At 53.2% G+C, this 18609-nt stretch overlaps 9 protein-coding genes across 9 annotated transcripts; 4 read left to right on the top strand and 5 right to left on the bottom strand.

Annotated features, from left to right (window-relative positions):
• Positions 1-130: 130 nt before the first annotated feature.
• Positions 131-613, top strand: AB675_5615 (uncharacterized protein; the record flags this gene model as incomplete). The annotated part of the gene is made up of 1 exon (XM_018145842.1): positions 131-613. The coding sequence occupies one exon, from the start codon at positions 131-133 to the stop codon at positions 611-613; it is 483 nt and encodes a 160-aa protein (XP_018001800.1).
• A 165-nt stretch (positions 614-778) lies between these two features.
• On the bottom strand, positions 779-2970 carry AB675_5614 (uncharacterized protein; the record flags this gene model as incomplete). The annotated part of the gene is made up of 3 exons (XM_018145841.1): positions 779-1384; positions 1465-2606; positions 2799-2970. 3 exons carry the CDS (start codon positions 2968-2970, stop codon positions 779-781), a joined length of 1920 nt encoding a protein of 639 aa, XP_018002119.1.
• Positions 2971-4097: 1127 nt separating this feature from the next.
• AB675_5613 (uncharacterized protein) lies at positions 4098-4748 on the bottom strand (the record flags this gene model as incomplete). The annotated part of the gene is made up of 4 exons (XM_018145840.1): positions 4098-4253; positions 4300-4483; positions 4531-4582; positions 4631-4748. The coding sequence occupies 4 exons, from the start codon at positions 4746-4748 to the stop codon at positions 4098-4100; spliced, it is 510 nt and encodes a 169-aa protein (XP_018001907.1).
• A 400-nt stretch (positions 4749-5148) lies between these two features.
• AB675_5612 (uncharacterized protein) lies at positions 5149-7929 on the bottom strand (the record flags this gene model as incomplete). The annotated part of the gene is made up of 2 exons (XM_018145839.1): positions 5149-6623; positions 6672-7929. 2 exons carry the CDS (start codon positions 7927-7929, stop codon positions 5149-5151), a joined length of 2733 nt encoding a protein of 910 aa, XP_018002159.1.
• A 749-nt stretch (positions 7930-8678) lies between these two features.
• On the top strand, positions 8679-10280 carry AB675_5611 (Dihydromonacolin L monooxygenase LovA; the record flags this gene model as incomplete). Its single annotated transcript, XM_018145838.1, has 1 exon — positions 8679-10280. One exon carries the CDS (start codon positions 8679-8681, stop codon positions 10278-10280), a length of 1602 nt encoding a protein of 533 aa, XP_018002014.1.
• Positions 10281-10518: 238 nt separating this feature from the next.
• On the bottom strand, positions 10519-11325 carry AB675_5610 (uncharacterized protein; the record flags this gene model as incomplete). The annotated part of the gene is made up of 3 exons (XM_018145837.1): positions 10519-10774; positions 10827-10930; positions 11008-11325. 3 exons carry the CDS (start codon positions 11323-11325, stop codon positions 10519-10521), a joined length of 678 nt encoding a protein of 225 aa, XP_018001847.1.
• Positions 11326-12221: 896 nt separating this feature from the next.
• Positions 12222-13067, top strand: AB675_5609 (uncharacterized protein; the record flags this gene model as incomplete). The annotated part of the gene is made up of 1 exon (XM_018145835.1): positions 12222-13067. One exon carries the CDS (start codon positions 12222-12224, stop codon positions 13065-13067), a length of 846 nt encoding a protein of 281 aa, XP_018002022.1.
• A 502-nt stretch (positions 13068-13569) lies between these two features.
• AB675_5608 (uncharacterized protein) lies at positions 13570-14304 on the bottom strand (the record flags this gene model as incomplete). Its single annotated transcript, XM_018145834.1, has 1 exon — positions 13570-14304. One exon carries the CDS (start codon positions 14302-14304, stop codon positions 13570-13572), a length of 735 nt encoding a protein of 244 aa, XP_018001752.1.
• Positions 14305-16273: 1969 nt separating this feature from the next.
• AB675_5607 (uncharacterized protein) lies at positions 16274-17470 on the top strand (the record flags this gene model as incomplete). The annotated part of the gene is made up of 1 exon (XM_018145833.1): positions 16274-17470. One exon carries the CDS (start codon positions 16274-16276, stop codon positions 17468-17470), a length of 1197 nt encoding a protein of 398 aa, XP_018001912.1.
• Positions 17471-18609: the final 1139 nt, after the last annotated feature.

The following is an 18609-nucleotide window of genomic DNA, read 5'->3' as shown; positions in this document are numbered from 1 at the left end:
AGGGACGGCCGAGTGGAGCGGAACCTGTCAAGGAAGCTGCGTCTTAGGGAATGCTTTCTGGGAAGGAGCACCCGGGGGAATCTGGGCACGGCAAGAGTGGTCAAGGCAGCTTCGACCCTGGGACACTGGAATGGAAGGATCACCTGCGGAGGATTCAAGTCAGGAAGGAGCTGTCGAGGAAGGAGCTGTCGAGGAAGGAGCTGTCGAGGAAGGAGCTGTCGAGGCAGGAGCTATCAAGGAAGGAGCAGTTGAGGAAGGAGCACTTGAGGAAGAAGCACTTGAGGAAGAAGCACTTGAGGAAGAAGCACTTGAGGAAGAAGCACTTGAGGAAGAAGCACTTGAGGAAGAAGCACTTGAGGAAGAAGCACTTGAGGAAGAAGCACTTGAGGAAGGAGCACATAGAAGAAGAGCACACAGGGAAAGAGCAAACCGGAAAGGATCCCTGGGGGAAGGAGCTCTCGAAGCGGCAACACTGGAGGAAAGAACGCCCAAGGAAGAAGCTGTCGAGGAAGGAGCACTTCGGACGCCGGATGACACGAGGTCGTATACGAGACCGGATGACCAAGCACCGATGGGATGTACCCGGAGCCGGCTGACTCAAGTATCCGCGTGAGAAACCACGTGCGCAGGACAGTCTGTATACGTGCTCGCTGAGCTCGGACCGACTTATCCCTTGCCTCGAAGCCTCTGGTCCCTTCTAGCATGAAGCCACGCAGCCTACTCAGACGCATAGTGCTGGCCACCTCGAATTCAGACGAAGATGCCCTCTGAGTTCCCCTCACCCATCGCGATAGAACCTTACCCCAACCTCTCCCTCCCGCCTCATCACAGCAGACATGTTAAACACCACATCCTCCACCCCTGCGCTCAACTTCTCCCTTTCCCGTTCCCTCTCTGCTGCATCCTTGCCCCGAGGGCCGATGCGGATGCCTTGAGAGACTAGAGTGGCGATCACGGCGACGAACTCGACTTGCGAGAACTTCCGGCCGGGGCAGGCGCGTGGGCCGGAGAGCCAGGGTTGGTAGGCGGTCTGGGTGGCCAGAGTCTTTTCGGAAAGGAGGGTCTCTTTGCCTTTCTGGAAGTGGGTATTTTGAGATGATGATGGTGCTGGCGCGATTGGTAGTGTTACTTGCGTGGTCGTTGTGCTGCCAGCTCCTGCGATGAATCGTCGTGGGTCGTATGTGTAGGGTTCCGCGAAGCTTTGGGGTAGGTAGCCCGCGATGACGGCGGGGATGGAGACACAAGAGTTGGGTGGGATGGGAATTGAGAGGTGTTCTCCTTTCTCGGAACGCTTGGGATGAGGAATCGTGATGGTAGTGTACTGATCTGGTGGAGTGAGGCGCGGGAGGTGGGCGACTGGGACGTGCAAACGGAGAGTTTCGTACTGTAGTAGTGGTCTGTGTCAGTAGAGCAGTTCCTTCGAGTTGACGGCGGACGCTAGAGAGGCAAGGCACTGAGACTCACCATCAAGGCTCTTGTCCTCACTAGCCCCTGGAAACATGCCTCATAGTCTTCTAGCCCACCCAACTCCTTCTCCACGGCGTCGACCTCCTCTTTCACCCAGTTTAGAAGGGCTTCATCTTTGGCCAAATACGCAATTGTGAAGTTCAATACCATACTAGTCGACTCATATCCAGCAATGTTGAACATAAACATATTTCCATACAGCTCCGATTCGGTCAGGTAGGGCTTTGTGGAACTGGGTCCAACGCTACTGTCTCCAGCTTTCTGCAACGCAGCGTGGGCCGTCTTCTCTGCCTCATTCGCCCGCACGATCGCACTAGCCAAGTCGTTACCGTCCAGAGCACCTGGATTGACCTCTTTCTGCTCATACACTCTGTTCAACAGCTCTTTCAGAAACAATGAGTATTCGTCGACGGCAACTCTGACTTGCTTGATCTTCGGTGGAAGCAGCCATCGGGGCAGGCTGGTACTGCCAAAGACGATCACTCCCATTAGGTTTTCGAACATCAAGCGAGCAGTGTCGAAGTAAGTCAAAGTGTGGCCTGGCTCCAATTGACCGAGTGACTTGTCCTTGGAATCTGCAGCACTGTATCCCGCTTTGCCAAAGGCGGCAACCGAGAGGACGGACATGGTGAGCAGGGACATATGAGCCTTATTCTGCGTCATGTTGAGTTCAGTGGCTGCCTCGTCGGTCTCCAGACCGCCGCTTTTGCTTCCGGGCACTAGTGTGGTAGCCAGCTCCGAAGCTCGTCTCCGTGCCTCTTCCCAAACGGACCTCAGAACTTCCTGCCGCTCAAAGGCACCACCTGTGATCTTGCGATGACGCGGCCAATCTGGACCATTGACGGTGTTGACATTCTTGCCGAAGATGTCAAAGACCTGGTACAAATCGCCAGGCCTAGTATACGTCTTCCAGTCCTTGGAGACCTCGAAAGATGTGTTGGGGTCGGTAGTGTAGAACTCTGTCCGGTTGGGGCAAATGAGGATGAAGGCCGGGCCGAGAGCATCAGGACCGTGGATACGTCCACGGTCGTAGTTGGTCCATCCGAGATAGGAGCAGCGGAGCCAGGTGTTCTCGAGGAATGGAAAAGTTGTGTAGAGACGTGGGAAGAGGACTGGGCCGATGAGCATCCAGAGAGGGTCTATGAAGAGCGCGTATGGTCAGTGGCCGGCCATAGAGATCAGAACGTTGGGGCTGGATGGTTTTGAGGGTACGCAGCTGGACAGTGTCTTGTCGCTGAAGACTGATAGATTGTGCCGCGGTGTACGATCATTGCCTCCAGCTATGAGAAGCACCTCCAATCCCTCATTTCCAGGCTTCGTAAGACACTCACCTTGATAAGTCCACCACGCAATTACGATTGGAATATCGTTCTTGAGATGCGCAACCTTGCTGTAGTTTTTGTATATGCGAATCGTCCTGTTGATGCTGACATAGACTGTGAAGAGGAGCGGGACAGCCCAGAGCAAGCCCCAGTTCGAGCTGGGAATGAGTGATGTCACCATCATATCGCCCCGAGCTCTAGAAAGGTGGTCACGACCGTGACAACGTACAGCAAAGGTGCCAGAGTTGCAGCTTTCTCGAAATTCAGGCAAGTCCTGTCACATTTATATTCTCGGTCGACATGTTGGGTTTGGACTTGCAAGCATCTTGCCACACCTCCAACGCGTGTCCCAGGGGCCAACCGCGACGCTCCTGCGACAGGTGTCTGGCTTATGTATCACAGACAGAAGCAGCGTTGTAGAACGATTGTCGTGGAAGCTGATGCCGGTAGGCCCACCGCATTGCCTGTTTGGGGGGTTAGTCGTCTATCGTTGCGGCTGTTAAGCTTTTTCGTTCTCGTTTGCGACCCTAGCTTAGGGAATTCAACTTCTTCTGATGCCCTTCAGGCTCGTTTGAGATACAAATAGTGTCATCCCGAGGTCGCATTATGAACGGGCCTCCTGTCCGAGCGGGACAATTTGAATCGCCATACGGCTGATTAATGCGAAGATCAGGGGGATCGGGCTTTGAAGAGGCTCAGAAATTCCAGGCGGAAGTGTCCGTTATTACCTGAGGTTTGCAGAGGTAGAAGGACGCCTAAGACGTAGGATTGGCCGCCTAAGTATCGCGTCTCTCATTTGATCGTGAAACTGGTCTGTTGAAGAACAGGAACCCTTCTGAACGCCTGTTGCGCAGATGGAGTATTGACCTGATTTACAGTATGTCGTGGGATGGAAAGTGTAGCTAATTAAGGTCCACGGGTAGTGACGATGAGAAGAAGCGAGGCGTCTATGGTAGTCTTGCCCGCACCAGTCGCGCATCGGCTGCTTCGGTGACTCGGCCAAAACTTGAACTTGTTTACAGTACTTGAGCTGGGATTCCTCGTCTCGATTCTGTACGTGTGAACAGCAGCTCGGTAGCAAGTCTACATGCTATCTTTTACTTCTGGATACTACCTTCGTTGCGAAGGTTCCTCCTTGTAGGATGATGTGTAGGCAGTTGCTGCTAGCGAACGCCTAGCTTTTGTCTCTTCGATCGAGCTTGAAAGCAACGATGTGTTGGTATCATACATGCATGCATGCAAACTCCAGTCCGATTCTCAGCATTAGCACATTCCGACAGGCACAGAGCCGGGGAGACACGACAATGTCTACTCTTCTTCCTTCTTGCCCTTCTTCTTTTTGCCACCACCGCCACCACCGACGGGACCGGCGTCTTTAGACTGGTGAACCTTGAGTCGTGTCCAGCTCTCTTCGGGATCCCATTCGAAGCCCTTGAGGTATGGCAGCTCGAGCTCGTCGTCCGCCTGGATCTTGTTAGTCTAGGTAGGGGTGTGGGTTGTGGAAACTCACCTTCTTCTTGAACTGCTTGTGGATGGCGTCCAGTGCGTCCTTGATCGTTACACCTTTCAGGCTGCGAGCAGTGACTTCGAGACCGAGGGGAAAGTGGAGGTCAATCTTCTTCACCGGAGGCTCGGTGAGCATGACCTTCAGTATCGACGGGTCGGCTACAGTGCTGGATGAGGAGTTCATCTTCCTGGAGCCATGTCAGTGGCTGCTAGCGAGGCTTGGTGATGTATGTACCATCCTGTGCCTTGCGTCTCCGGGGCAATCTTGATCTTGACACCTTCCTTCTCTGACATTCATGTCAGCTCTGATGTGGCATGGTGGGGCACAGACGTACCCAGGTCGGCAATGTTCATGACACCAGGAGCAGTAGAAGTCGCTCTACGCTTCTTCTGCTCGTCCACGCCGGCGACGGCCGAATCGACCTTCTTCAGATCTGACGTATCGGCAGACATTGTGAATGTGTTTGGTGGGTCGAGTGAGGTGCGTGGACGCGTTCTGATGGAGGGGTCAGTCGCCGCGGTGCAATCAAGGCAGTGACGTGTGTTAGAGCGAGGTCAGGCTTACCAGTGACAAAGCGTGTACGACTTCGTCGAGATGCAGGCCAAGCAGAAGGTCTGTAGCAGGCAACGGGAATGTGTGTGATGAATGATAAGGAGAACAGGAGGGTCAGTACTGTGCGGAAGGAGTAAGCTGAGCCCCGCGTCTCAATGCCAGTACCTTCCATCATACCAGGTCGTGCTTTAGCTTGGTATCACGCGACTCTACCCCGCATTCTCCAGATTTATGCCAAGCATCTCGAATCTGGAGACACACATCGTTGCCGCTAAGAGCTCTTCAGGACGAACAAATGCTTCAAAATCCTTTCCTTCTTTTTCCACCTTTGCTCTTCAATAGCTTTCGCTCACCATGAGGACCTCTCTCCGGCTGCGTCATTGGCATCGGCACCGCCTGACTGGTGCCATTGATATCCGGCACGAGCTGACTGCTCTGGACCTCGCGGGGATCCAAGACATTCAGTCCAGGGACGCTGAAGTCCTGCGACTGTATGGCATCTCTCCGCCGCTGTAGCTGCGCCAACCTCTGCTCTTTCCGAATCTGCGCCCGCTCGAGTTTTCGACGCTCATTCTCCGGGAAGCTTGCGAGCTCCTCCTGCGTCTGATGCTCCCGGAGATCTGTTTCAATGTCGTGGTAGGAGTACGAAATCGGATCGCTGAGCCCGGTAGGAAGATGTGCCATGATCCTCGAAGCTGTCGCTTGACTTGTAGATGTGCTCATAGGCACGTTGAAGTTCGTGTGCCGGCGCAGCGCCGTGTACAAGTCGTTGTCGTGTTTGCTCTCAGCATGGCCCTCCTCTGGTGAAGGTGATTCTTGCTTCGTCTGCACCATCTCCACATCTCCTTGCTGAGGCGCAGTGTCTCCTAGTACGACTGATGACATCCACCCATCCAAAGCCACTTGTCTTGCGATCCGTTCACTTTGAACTCGTACACGGTCGGGCAAATCTCGAGAAAGCGGTTCGACGAATTCGTTGAGAAGTTCCTCGTGCTCGTCGACCAGAGCCTTCGATGAAGCGTCTCTGGATCTGTAGGATGGTACAGCAGGCGCAGGTCTACTACCGTCCGCGCTCTGTTCTGCCCATACATCCAGGCGTTGCGAAAAACTTTGCAAGTCTGCGATGTGGACATCGGACATGAGCTCTGCGGCGACCTGGCGTACTTCATGCTTGCGGTCTGTGTCAGTTGCGAAATGTTGTACATCTTGGAACGCCTCCTCTGCCGCTTTTGTCCCAGACGCACTGATCGTGTCTTGCAGAATATCTTTCCACTCCTTAGCTGCTCGGTCGTGAATTTCAGGCAACACTCGTTGTATCAAGTGCTGTTCCACCCCCAATTCAAGATCAGCATCGTCAGGAATCACTTGATCGCTGAGGCCCTCGCCATAATCGATGCGCCTAGAGCTCGCAAAATGCCAGTCTTCGTCCTGGCCCAGATACAAAGCCGTGGTCCCGGTCCCACTGACATCGCCGACACTGCTATCGTGAGCAACATCGGAACCGAGCTCGAATGTAATGTCCAGAAGTTTTTCATTTGCGTCGCATGCAACAAGTTTGACGAAGAAGTCGGACGGGGCTGGATGTCGGGCTCGTCGCCTGGGCGGAAGTTCGACCAGCTGGAGTGCTGACACCGCTGTGAAGCGGGTCTCGTCTAGCTCTGAGGAAGCCTGGAGACTTGCACGATCGCCCACTGCGACTAATCCCTGTAGAGGCGAGACCTTCATACAAAAGAGTTGTGGTGATTGATAGCCGTCATGGATGACAACGCAGCGTACTGTGACGAGTTAGTCCGTCCAAAGTGAAGTTGAGCAGCCCATCTTACAGTCATGACTCTCAATAACGCTCATCGCCAGGTTTCCGTTCTGCCCGTTGAGGAAATGCACCCAGGAGCACACCACCTCAAGCTTAGCAGCGCCCGTCTCGGGTTTCGTCAACTGCATGGCAAGAATGCGACTGCCTGTCAGTATGTAACATATTGACCGGTCAATGCCACTGTGCTGCACATCCAGAAATCTGTTCTGGGCCGCAGTCTGCCCAAGTCGTACGTCGACATCGCTGAGCAAGTTGCCAGATATATCGAACACACGTGCGTTCTGCCTATTGCACACCAATAGCAGTCGTATGTCTGGTTCCTCAATCTCCAGCCAACAAATGCGGTGCCAGCCCTCGACAGGATGTATAGCAGTGGATATCGTGGCGGTAGTAACGGCGAGTAGTCTTCCAGATGCTTGCAGATGGGCGGACATCAGTAGTCTAGCCGACTGGTTTCTTTTGCCTTTCAATTTCCAAACGCTCCAATTGCCCCGTTCGTCCACGATGCCGATCTTGCCACTGTTAGATGGGTCGAAAGCGACATGAGCGTGCGCGCATCCACCTGTACGACTGATTGGAATTGAGGCAACGACTTCAAGCTCGAAGACCGTGCCGGAACCATCTGTGCTGCGTTTTTGGGTACTGACGTGGACTCTGCAGATCGTGCTGGCGGTGCCCTGCCGAATGGCAATGTTGTCTTTTTCGGGAGATCCGGTGATACCAAGTATTGAGCCACGACATGGTGCAGGAACTATGCAGGCATTGGACCCAAGCTCCGGTATGGCTCGTCTAAGTTCCAGGGCGTTGCGGGATCGAATAGGATGTATAGCTAGCGAAGCACTGTCGAGTCGTGAACGGTACAGGAAGACAGGCAGCAGTGACACATGGCTGTCTTGCTCGTAGGGGCCATGCGCGTGGCAGAAAATGCTGCTCGATTGTGCCGACGGCTCGTTGACGGCGCTTGTGTCGGCGTTGCAAGATCGTCCTAGAGCAGCCTGATATGGTTTGAACAATCGCAGTGGCCGCTTTGGGGGGGTATCAGCGATGACAGTAGCTGATCTGCCGTGATTTTGGGATTTCTCATGCAGTTCCGCCATATTCAGAAAATTCAAAATGGGGATTTCGTTTCTGCCGCGAGGTAGACCTTGTCGGAGACTCGACCAGGCCTCCTCGGCACTATCGTACTTCCATGCACCGAAATGGCCGAAGTTGAGATCATTTGTTTCATGCGTCCTTTTGCCACGCGTTGATGCTGACGAGCTACCCATACTTTACGCGTTCTAATGGTCTTTTCTTGGGATCTTCTTCTGCTGAAAGTGAGGCCATTGCGGGCATCTACAAAGTAGATGACCGAGCGTTTATTACGGAGTTGAAAGTGTTGCGATAGTTCAGCTCACAATGCGTTGTTATCGCGCGGCAGATAGTCGTTACATAGCAACCATCAGCAGAAATTGAAGTCTGGACAAGAAATTTGTTCTCCTGGCCGTCAAGGCTGCAATTCAGCCTTGCGGCTCGTTGCCCTCAACGCGTCATTCATTCACGTTCCGTGGCCTTGACGTCGTTGTCACGACCCATTCGCAGAGTTCACAGACGTCGCATCGTGGGGCTTCGCATGCACCTTGCTGACATCCATGATGGTTCAGACGTCCGGTAATTCGCATGATCAGTAGCCACAGACAGTCTCAGGCATCAACTCTGCATTGCTTCGAGAATCTATCCCGCTCAAGCAGCAATTCTGCGAAACGTTGCCGTTTTAGCTGCGACCCGCTGACAAATCAGGGTTTCATATGGCAGTCACACAACGACGCGGATAGTCACCTCCGCAGCATCGAATGTGGTGAATGTGGTCTCCGCATCATCAAAGGTGAAGTCTTCTTCTGGCATCCCGGACCCGACAGACCCGTTTTGTGTAAGAAACGGCGCTTTCGTCAAGCTCCTTTGATCGAGCTGCTCTCTCTCCACACATTTCAAGAAGCGAGATCAATCGTTGACTCACCTCGTCGCAGTGGCCTCAACAATGTCCTTCAGTTTTGCTTCGTTCGAACGCAAAGACGCATGGTTCTTACTTGCCCTCACGTTCCTGGTCTTTGTTGGGCTCTGGCGATGGATGATCAGCCAAGGTCCAGACCCAGCGCTTCCGATTGTGCAGGCGGACCGTCGCGGATCCATTGCAAAACTCATTCCCACCAGGTTCTACTGGATAATTGACGGCCCAGCTATAATCGCGAAAGGACTCGCTGACTTCAACGAAACCCCCTTCCAGGTGCCCTCCACTAGTGGGTGGAAGGTAATTTTGCCGACGAAGTATGCGGAAGAGCTTAGGAATAACGAAAATCTGAGCTTCACCGAATCAGTCAAGAAGGACTTTCTCGCCGGGTATCCAGGTTTTGACGCTTTCACAGAAGGCCTCAAGGATGATTTCTTCATGCAAGAGGTCGTCCGGGTAAGGCTTACTCAATCTCTGGCTATGCTCACAGACGATCTTGTTGATGAAACAAACGACAGCCTACACAATATTCTTGGGGAGGACGCCCACTACGAGTCAGTCGCAATAAAAGAAAGAGTCCTTGACATTGTTTCACGGCTATCGTCACGTATTCTACTAGGCCTACCTCTCTGCCGCAACCAGGCGTGGCTTGACATTGCCAAGGGCCATACGGTTGATCTGTTCAAATCCGCCCAGCTTATGCGCTTAGTTCCAGCAATAGCCAGGCCGCTGCTATACCTGGTCCCCACGCCCTGCAAGCGCATCAAAGCACAGGTCCAAGCTGCTCGACGACTGATCAATGAGGAAGTGCGACTTCGACGGGAGCGGACACAGAAGATCCTAGATGCGGGCGAGAAGCCACCGAAGCAGGCTGACGCCATTGCCTGGATGACCGAAAGCTCCCATGTTCACGGCAGAGTGCCTGACTTTGTCGCTGCACAGCTTGCGCTGTCAATGGCAGCTATTCATACTACCTCAGAAACTATCTCCAACGCCATTCTGGCACTTTGCGAAAGCCCAGAACTGATCCGCGAGCTACGTGCTGAAGTCATTGAGGTCCTCACAACCAACGGCTGGAGTAAGCAGACTTTGTACAAGCTGCGCATCATGGATTCGTTTCTGAAAGAATCTCAACGTGTACGACCAATGTCAGCCACCTCGATGAACCGTCTTGTGCTCAAGGACATTACCCTGTCTGACGGCATCGTACTTCGCGCTGGCTCACGGATCATGATACGCGACTCGAAAGACGTCAATGCTGAGGCGTTTCCTGAACCGGAAAAGTTTGATCCTCATCGCTTTCTCAAGATGCGTGACCATCCAGGAGAGGAGAATCGTCATCAGTTCGTCACGCTCACGGCTGATCATATGAGTTTCGGCTATGGCACACATGCTTGTCCTGGTCGATTTTTCGCTGCAAATGAGATCAAGATCTTGTTCTGTTTCTTGCTGTTGAAATATGAGTTTCGATACTTGAAGGCCGCGGACGGAATAGAAGACCAGAAGCCAACGCACTTTTCGTTCGAGAATGCAATCGTTGCCGATCCACGCTGTAAGATACAGATCAGGCGCAGAGAAGAAGAAATTGATCTTATGGATCCGAGCACTGGCAAGGCGAGCATCGACAAGTGAGGCCAAAGCATCCTCGCGGAGGCCTCGAAACGTGCAGAATTATTGTCTATGACTGGACGATCGTACTAAATGCTCGCAAAAGCTATTAGGCACTATGCTGCAGCGTCAAGCACAGCACAGCACAACTTAGCCTACGCTATCCCGTCCCCAGCAGCCAAGTATTAACGCCGACACGATGACATATTTTACGCCAGTTGACGGCGCTTCCGATCACTCGCCGGGTCCCGACATCCACCATCTAGCTCATCCAAGCCAGCATGAGACCACCCGCACCCAACGCAGCCATAACATCGACAGACAGCCTCTCCACGCCACTGACAGACGAGGCGCTCGAAGTGGCAGCGGACCCAGTTCCAGAGGCCGAAGCGGACGCAGAGCCAGACGTCTTGGCACCAGAGGCAGCAGCAAAGACACCACCTTGGATGGTAGTGGGTGCTTTGCTGTTGGGCGCGTTCTTGGCAGCGGAGGTGAAGTCGTCAATTGTTTGACCAGATCTAGACAGCGTCAGTCATATGCTGTGGCCATCAAAGGGGCGGTTTGTCATACGGAGGGTTGATGACACCGACCATACCGCTCTGGCAATGGCTGACTTGGGCGCAGTAGAACCATATTGGATCTGTGCTGTTAATTGTGATCGTGAATGGTTTCGACTGGTGCTATACGTTAGCACATGATTGTCCGTCCCTTTGTCTGGACTGTCGCGTTGCAGGAGCGGTAGCAGACATACCAAGTCGTTAGGAAACCCGCTCCAGAAACCTGTCGGACCACTCGGCGCGCATGGACTGTTAAAGACGCTCTGCGCAACGGAATGTGTCGGATTGTCGAAATGGAACTCAACTTGGTCACCCACTTTGGCCGTCAGTGAGCTGGGCATGAAGTTGAATCCTGTCTTGCCGACATCGACGACGTGAACCCCAGCCGCAGGCGCAGAAGAAGCTGCTGCTGCCGAGGCGGAGGAAGATTTTGGCGCTGGGCTGCCACCGTAGTCCTGAGCATTGGTAAACAATGGGATCGTCAGAAAGAGGATGGCTGAGATGGTGGACATCATGGTGAGATGGGAGATGAGGGCTTGAGGGAGTCTGGCCGCTGGTCTAGGGCTTTGAGCACGGACGGTCCTGCTGATATATGACAGTGGTCCGATCAGTTTCTCAGCCGAGAGAGCACTTGTTCCATTCGACGAGGCCTGCCACGTCATCTGCATCTTCTCCGTTGACATCGTCCATCAAAAATAGTCAATCCTCGACCTTCTGGATCTATGATGCTGGAACAGCTTAGGAAGGCCACGCAAGAAACTTGGTTTTTACAAGAGTGACAAATGTCAGCCGTGTCTACCACAACTGGCAGGAGGACTAGACAACGCACTGCCATCTTTGTGATCGTTTCCATCGTCGTCAATGTGCTTCTGCATCAGAAGGACAGCACAGCGCGATGAGGACGGATAACAGCATATGTGATTGGTCGTCTCTACTTTCACACAAGATCTCGTCTATTAGTTGAACCTGGGGAATGTCCGCGTATGCCTCGGAGGAGTCTGTGCTAAGCATCGGTCGTTTCCTTGCCAGGGATAGCTTACGACTCTTACGAGACCTTTGACTGGAATAAGCATGCTAAGCTGCAGTCTTATTGGGCAGCCGGAGGGCGTCCTGTCCTAAACCACGAAACCCGACCACGACCACAACCATTAATGTGTTAGGCTTGGTCATATCTACTAGGCCCTCTGCGTGACGCGGCGAGTGTACTGCATTCAATGGGCGAGGTGAACCAGAGTGCTAGAAATAGCAACGCACTCAAGGAGTATCAACAAGATACAAAGCCAACAAACTCCCCTCAAGCAAGTGTGGAACTCATAAAGCAATCGAGAGACTCGACAACCCAATTGAGAACACTTCCTTACCGGTGCGAAATCATTTTCGGGCAGACGACAGCAACAGATTCATCAACATGCCGACGCTCACCAGCACCCTCCTGATGCTCACTACTGTGCTCCTCTGCCCGTACACACCTCTCGCCGCAGCAGATCCCTCACCAGATCTTCACACATTCCCCCTCGAGCCCCGGCAGGCCTTTGACGACAGCTACAAGATTTATTTGCGGAAACGCAATGGCCACGCCTGCATCATGTCCATTGTCTTTCTCGTCCTCTTCCCCCTCGGCGCTATCGCCCCACACCTGCCCCTCAACGGCGTCGTCCGGCGCGTCATCACGCGCGTGCACGCCCCGATCCAGATCTTGGGACTGTGTATGATGATTGGCGCTATGGGTCTGGGTATCGACATCGCGCGCAACGACTTGCACTACATCAATCCCGTCAAAGCGCATGTGGCGTTGGGATTGTTGACGACGAGTATGATCATTGCGGTACAGCCGGCTTTAGGGTTGGTACATCATGTGAGGTACGGAAGGAAGGGGAAGTCGAGTGGGTTTAAGTATGTGCATCGGTGGGTTGGGAGGTGTGGGATTGTGATGGGGTGGGTGAATTCGTGGTTGGGTTTCAGGCTGGTTGGTTGGGAGTTTGTGAAGGACCATAGTGTTGTGAGAAATGCGGTGGTTATGGGTGTGTTGGGAGCGGTGTGGTTTGGGTTGGTGGGGTGGGACGGGTGGAGGAGGCATGTCATGGGCAGGAGTGGTTTGAGGGAGGTGAGTACGCCGTGGGCGAGGCGGTGGGCCAGCGGCAGTGGTGTTGGTGATAATGCTGAGAAGGTAGTTTCGGGCTCGCCGGCTGGGTCTGAGAGGCGGCTGCCTGATGTTGGGGTTTCGTACTGGGGCGAGGAGAATCGAAGGGTTTGATGTTTCTTCGCTGGCGCTGAGACTCGCGTCCTGCTGCGAAGATTCTTGGGTTGCTAAGGCGCAATATATTGTCATGCGACAACAGGAAGTGACGAAGACGACAATGCTGCGAGCAGATACAGTAGATCTCGTATAAACGTGAATGTCATACCTAGACGCGGCCTGTTAATCTGTCTTCGCAATCGTAGGGAAGGCATCGTCCCTGACAATGTCACTTGCCACCCACTGCGCCGGCAGTCTAGCCTTGGCACCTCTGTTTGCTGCCTTTATATATTTGTTAGTCTAGATTCTCGTTCGCAATCGACCACAAATCAATAGGAACGAGAATATCGAAGCCCTTCACCCCGGTGTAGTGACCTACTTTCAGGCGCGCATTAGAATTCTCTGACTGTACTTGGTGAGTGGTCGGTTGTTTTCGCTTTTTTGACAGTTGTTAGTGCCTATAGAACCTTGCAACACGACCGTGATAACAATATGTTTTCCATTCGATCAATCGGGCACATCACGCAGAACCATTCAGTCTTCCGTTGCCATTTCCTTCCCTCATTTGCGAATACCTCTGCCTCAGCCCCTCCAATTCTTTTCTTAATCCCTCATTCTCCTCCTCCAAACCTTTACACCTTTCTTCCACGCCTTCCAATTCATCTGCTGCGCCTGCCGAGAACTCCTCAATGATCTTGAACACTCTCCACAGCCGCAAAACAACGACCAGCCCACCAACCTCCTCTAGTGGTCCTCGGAGAAGTAGTTCCACCACGAATGCCACCACAATTACCACCGCATCAAAAACGTGGAACCTGCTCTGGAGAAAGTATCGACCTGGTCCAAACGCGAAAACGGAAGCGACCAGCTCAGCTATGAAGAGACTGCTGAAAAGCAGACTGAGCATGCTGAGCACTCCCTCTGTCTGGTCCCATGGTTTCGGATCGAAGCCTTGATCTGGTTTGCCGGAGCAGGTGTGCTCGCATACGTGTAGCTTAAGCAGGAAGTCCGCGAATATGCACGTTATGTCGAGCGAGACGAGTATGATAACGAAGTAGTGACCCCATTTGGAGGCGAAGAAGGTGCGCAAGCGCGCGCGCAGGATGTGTACTGTGCTATCTTCGCCGTGGAGTTTTGAGATGTGGCAGTCGACAATATCGCTCTCCCGGGAAGTGGAGGGCAGGCGGGCGCGGTCGGAGGATAGGAGGGGTTGCGCTTCGGGGTCGGGAGCATCATTGGTGGCGGCAGGTGGCATTGTGGCGATTCAGTACGGGCTGCGGCGATGTCGTCGTTGTCGTACTGATCTCTGGATCACCGCATTCCGGAGATCGGATGCGCGTGCCTCAATCTGGCTTGTTCCAGTCTGAAGGATGAACGATATGAGCCGCCTACAATTTGGAACGCTGATCAGCGTGGTCTCTTGAAACGCTCGTGTGGATGTATGCACGCTCTCTACCCGTCTGATAGCATGAACCTGTTGATGTTGTCAATAAGGAGGAAGAGCTCAGGGCGCTTTATCGATCAGGACGTGCTCGGCTGCAGAGATATGACGTCGGTGGGGACAGGCAGGCGTCGATTGGTTACTGCTTGCTTGCCGGATACTCATCCCGGACCGAAAGCTTCCAGTGTGGAGGAGAGCAACCTTCGTTCACGATGCCAGGTACTCGGTATCACAGTAACAAATTGTAGATTATGGGAAGAGATCTGCTTCGTTGTGCTCATCTCGCCCTTGTCTCCTGGGCCTTTGATAGATACGTAGCAACTTACGCGAAATTTGAGCCAACTTGCCTTGAACAACAGTCCCTAACACTCCCGTCCAGGCGTCACGAGGATGCAGTGAAAGCCATATCTCCGCAGCATGGATCTCCTACTCCTGATCTCATCCATGTATTGCTCGACATTATGAAAGACCACCAGAACCACTTCGTAGAAGTATCAGGGTGAAGTCCGCCTGGCCAGAATGCTACACTAAGTAAACATCCCTCGACCACGTCTATGGATCGAGATGCCTCACACGCTGGGGAGACCATATGTCCGTACCAGAGGCTGACCTCAACAATTGTGACATGATCTGATCAGTACGTGTAAACCTAGTAGCTCAAAACGAAGACAGAGCACGGGGATGCTGAGTTCACGGTCCTCTGGATGGGATGGCTCAACTGCTAACGCTGGTGCGTAGTGATGTACCCAACCTCCCTGTATGGCATAGACTTGAGCCAAACAATCCGGCCCGACAGTGACCGGCTACCATCAGCATCAGAGTAGCCCCGTTGCTGACGCACGGCAGCGTACGGTTGGGCTAAAACTGCTGTACCAACCTTGGCTGTAGGATCTGCCCGAAACCTCATGAGACTCCGATGCGGCTCCTTGTTAAAGTCTGGTAGAACTGACTGCCACAGTAGGTGAGAGCGCGCGCTAAGTCGATAATGGTGGGGATGGGTTCCCAGTCATGAAAGTCACGAAATGGAAGCGAAGATGATAATCGACGAGTGAAATATGAATCGTGCCTGTCGCAAAAGCTACCTATTCCCTAGCACAAATTGATAGCAACCCACTAAACTCTGTCTTCAAGCTCTTTTGGACCCCGACTCTTCCCTTCCCTCCCATGGGTGGTGTGAGATTTCTGTTCCGATGTGCTGCAAGTCACTGGCATTCATCAGGCTGCGATCACGCGTCGTCCGACCATGGCTTCCGCCATGTGTGTTGATACCGGCACAGTCCGACGATGAGTCTCTCGACATGGCAGACATCATCAGATAGCCACGTGGGACTGGAAATTCACCACTGGTCTAACGCCTTCTCAAGCATGGGACCCTTGCTGCGAAAAGCTTCCCGACGGATTTACCTTAGCCCACTCTCGAAATACTCCTCGAGTGACCAAGTTGCTGGATATTGCCTGCTAGATCTGGGCGGTCGATGACTTCTCAAACAGGGCTTGTCTTCATCGTCTCGAAATCTCGCAGGCGAGTTCGTCACGAATTGCCTGCCACTGTACCCCATCCAGAGCATCCCCTGCATTGGCTCTCTCAGGCACTTGCCGGTAGGTATTGTGACTAAGGCCAATCCACTGCCTAGTCTGGCCAGCCAGCTAAGCCTACTTGCATCTGTAGTGATCTACGTTGTGCTATATCCATTCTATGTACCTTTCTGTGGTCTGATATTTCCGACCTTGACCCCTCCGACGTCAACACTTGATCGCAGGTCTGGATTGAGACTGTCTGGCAATGCCTTTCTCTCGCATGATCACAGGTCAAGCCTCATACACTGGTCCGAGCTACAACTACGACCCCAATCTACATTATATCATAGACGGATGGCACGAGCAAAATGTGGACTTCACCGGCTATGAGCATACTCGACCTACTCGACTACAGCACAGCACGAGCGACATTGTGGCAATCGACAGTCTTCCCACGGTCCGTCGTCCTCCATTGGGCATGGACAAGTCTGAAGAAGGAGAGATGTTCAGCGCTGATCCCTACGAGTTCTCGGAACTCATGAACGTCGAGTCGAATACACTCTCCCCGCTTGACATATCGAGTGCTTCATCGGTTCGAAGTAGCTCACTGTCCGGAGTCGATCCAAACATATGTCCAGCCTACCGAGCAGCTGGCACGAATGCTACCAACTTTGTCTCCGAAAAGGTGTGCCCTTTACTATCCGGGGACACTGATGTGTGCGATCCATCACAGTGCGGGCCAGATGCACCCTGTATGAACTTCACCAGTTTGCCGGCTATCGAAGAATGCGTTCCAGCACCTCGTATCCGTCCATCAGACCTTGCTCAAGGTCCGCATTTGCGGTCACCACTTCGGACATTCTTTCGCCTGCGACGGCCCATATCGGTTGATCGGAGACGTGATCCAGCGCCAATATCTGTCAGCGGTGAAGACTCGAAGCCTGCACCCTCACACCGGCCGGCGGCTAAACGCGACCCATCTGCGCCTGGGAAGACAGTTTCACGAACAGACAAAAAGCAGCGAGCAAAGCAAGCCCATTCGCTCGTGGAGAAGAAGTATCGCGAAAATCTCAACACCAAGCTCCAACTACTACACACCACCATCCAGAATGCCCAGTACCGTCCGAATCGGCTCAACAATGCAACGAACGATGATTCGGACATTGATTCCGCCGACGATGAAGACTATGTAGGCCACGACATCAGACCGCGAGCAAAGAAGGCACCGAGTAGCGATAGCGGCTACCCTACACCAACCAAGTTCAAGAAAAGTGAGGTGCTAGATGACGCTATGAATTATATCAATCAGTCGGAGGTGGAGATGCGCCATATGCAGGCTGAGTTGACACGTCTGAAAGAGCATGTGCGGACACTGGAGCGGACAGTGAAAATGACAGGTCATCATGAAGACTGCTCGCTGTCGAGGACGTGGATTGGGCCAGGTGCACAGCAGGGCGGCTGAGACAGCATGAGCGTGCAGCCTCAACCGCAGGAAGAGTTGCTACAAAATCTCGGTAACCTCATTGTTGGCGACAGCTTGAAAACGCAGCAACGGCACGTCCTGATTCAACAAAAATGATCCATTGACGCAAATGGCTAACGTACCTGCCATCGAGCTCGACACCTCATGGCAGCTGCGGTTCACGCGTGGTGCATCGTTGCATAGATATCTAGCACGGAAGATCCTGTTCCTCCATCGAGTCACAAGCAACCAATTTCGACGTACGAGGAGAAATTCGGGGGAAGGACCTTATCATCGTCACCACGGCACAGGAGTCTAGGATACCACAATCTGCAACACGAAGGGTGATGCATCGGCCCCAAATTTCACGCGATGGATTTTTCCTTCTGCCAGACCTCCGACACGATTCCGTGCTGACTCCGAGCAAATCCGAGATAATGCGATGAGACTGCCGCGAGGCGCCAAGTGGAACAAGGGCCTAGGCTGGTGCCGGTGATGGTGGATTATGTAAGGTACCGGCTCGAGAACTCCGCGCCTGGCCAGCTTTGGCAGTAGGGAGGAAATGCAACTTTGGCATAGGAGAGAAAGATGAACCTGTGCTGTGGACTAGTGGCTGTCCCTTTTCACTACCTATCCAACGTGATCGCGAGCACACTAGCACAGACGAGACAAAGCATCAAGATCGATGCTGCTCACCTCGCCGCTCCAATACAATGATACACCATTCCTCAGATCAATGTACCCGTATGATCCCGGCGACAATTTGAAGGTCTCCTGGGCTCCATACAATTGGGATACCACAGAGGAGACGATTCAATCGACAACAGACCATGCACATGAATGAAGGCCAAGACTGCGCATCTGGTGTTCTGAATTACACCAGGATTTGGGCAGGAAGAGGCCAGGTATTTCGATTGGAGTAGACCGTACCTGCACGTCGTGTTTTCGACGTATCTGCGCATGTGCCTGTCGTTCTTGTAAGCCTTGGAACCGATTCGGCATGGCATACTGACACTGGCCCCGACTTTCAGCCCTACGCCAGCAGGTCTCTCGTGTGGCATTTGGTGCCATGTATAGTGCTCTGCTCCGGGCTGAGATGTCCGGGACAAGGATCAATCGAATGCCTCAGTGCAGCATCC

This window comes from Cyphellophora attinorum (assembly GCF_001299255.1).
Source record: "Cyphellophora attinorum strain CBS 131958 chromosome Unknown Contig8, whole genome shotgun sequence".
In the NCBI taxonomy this organism is placed as follows: domain Eukaryota; kingdom Fungi; phylum Ascomycota; class Eurotiomycetes; order Chaetothyriales; family Cyphellophoraceae; genus Cyphellophora; species Cyphellophora attinorum.
The sequence above is the reverse complement of the archived record's forward strand: the minus strand, read 5'-3'. Positions and strand labels throughout refer to the sequence as shown.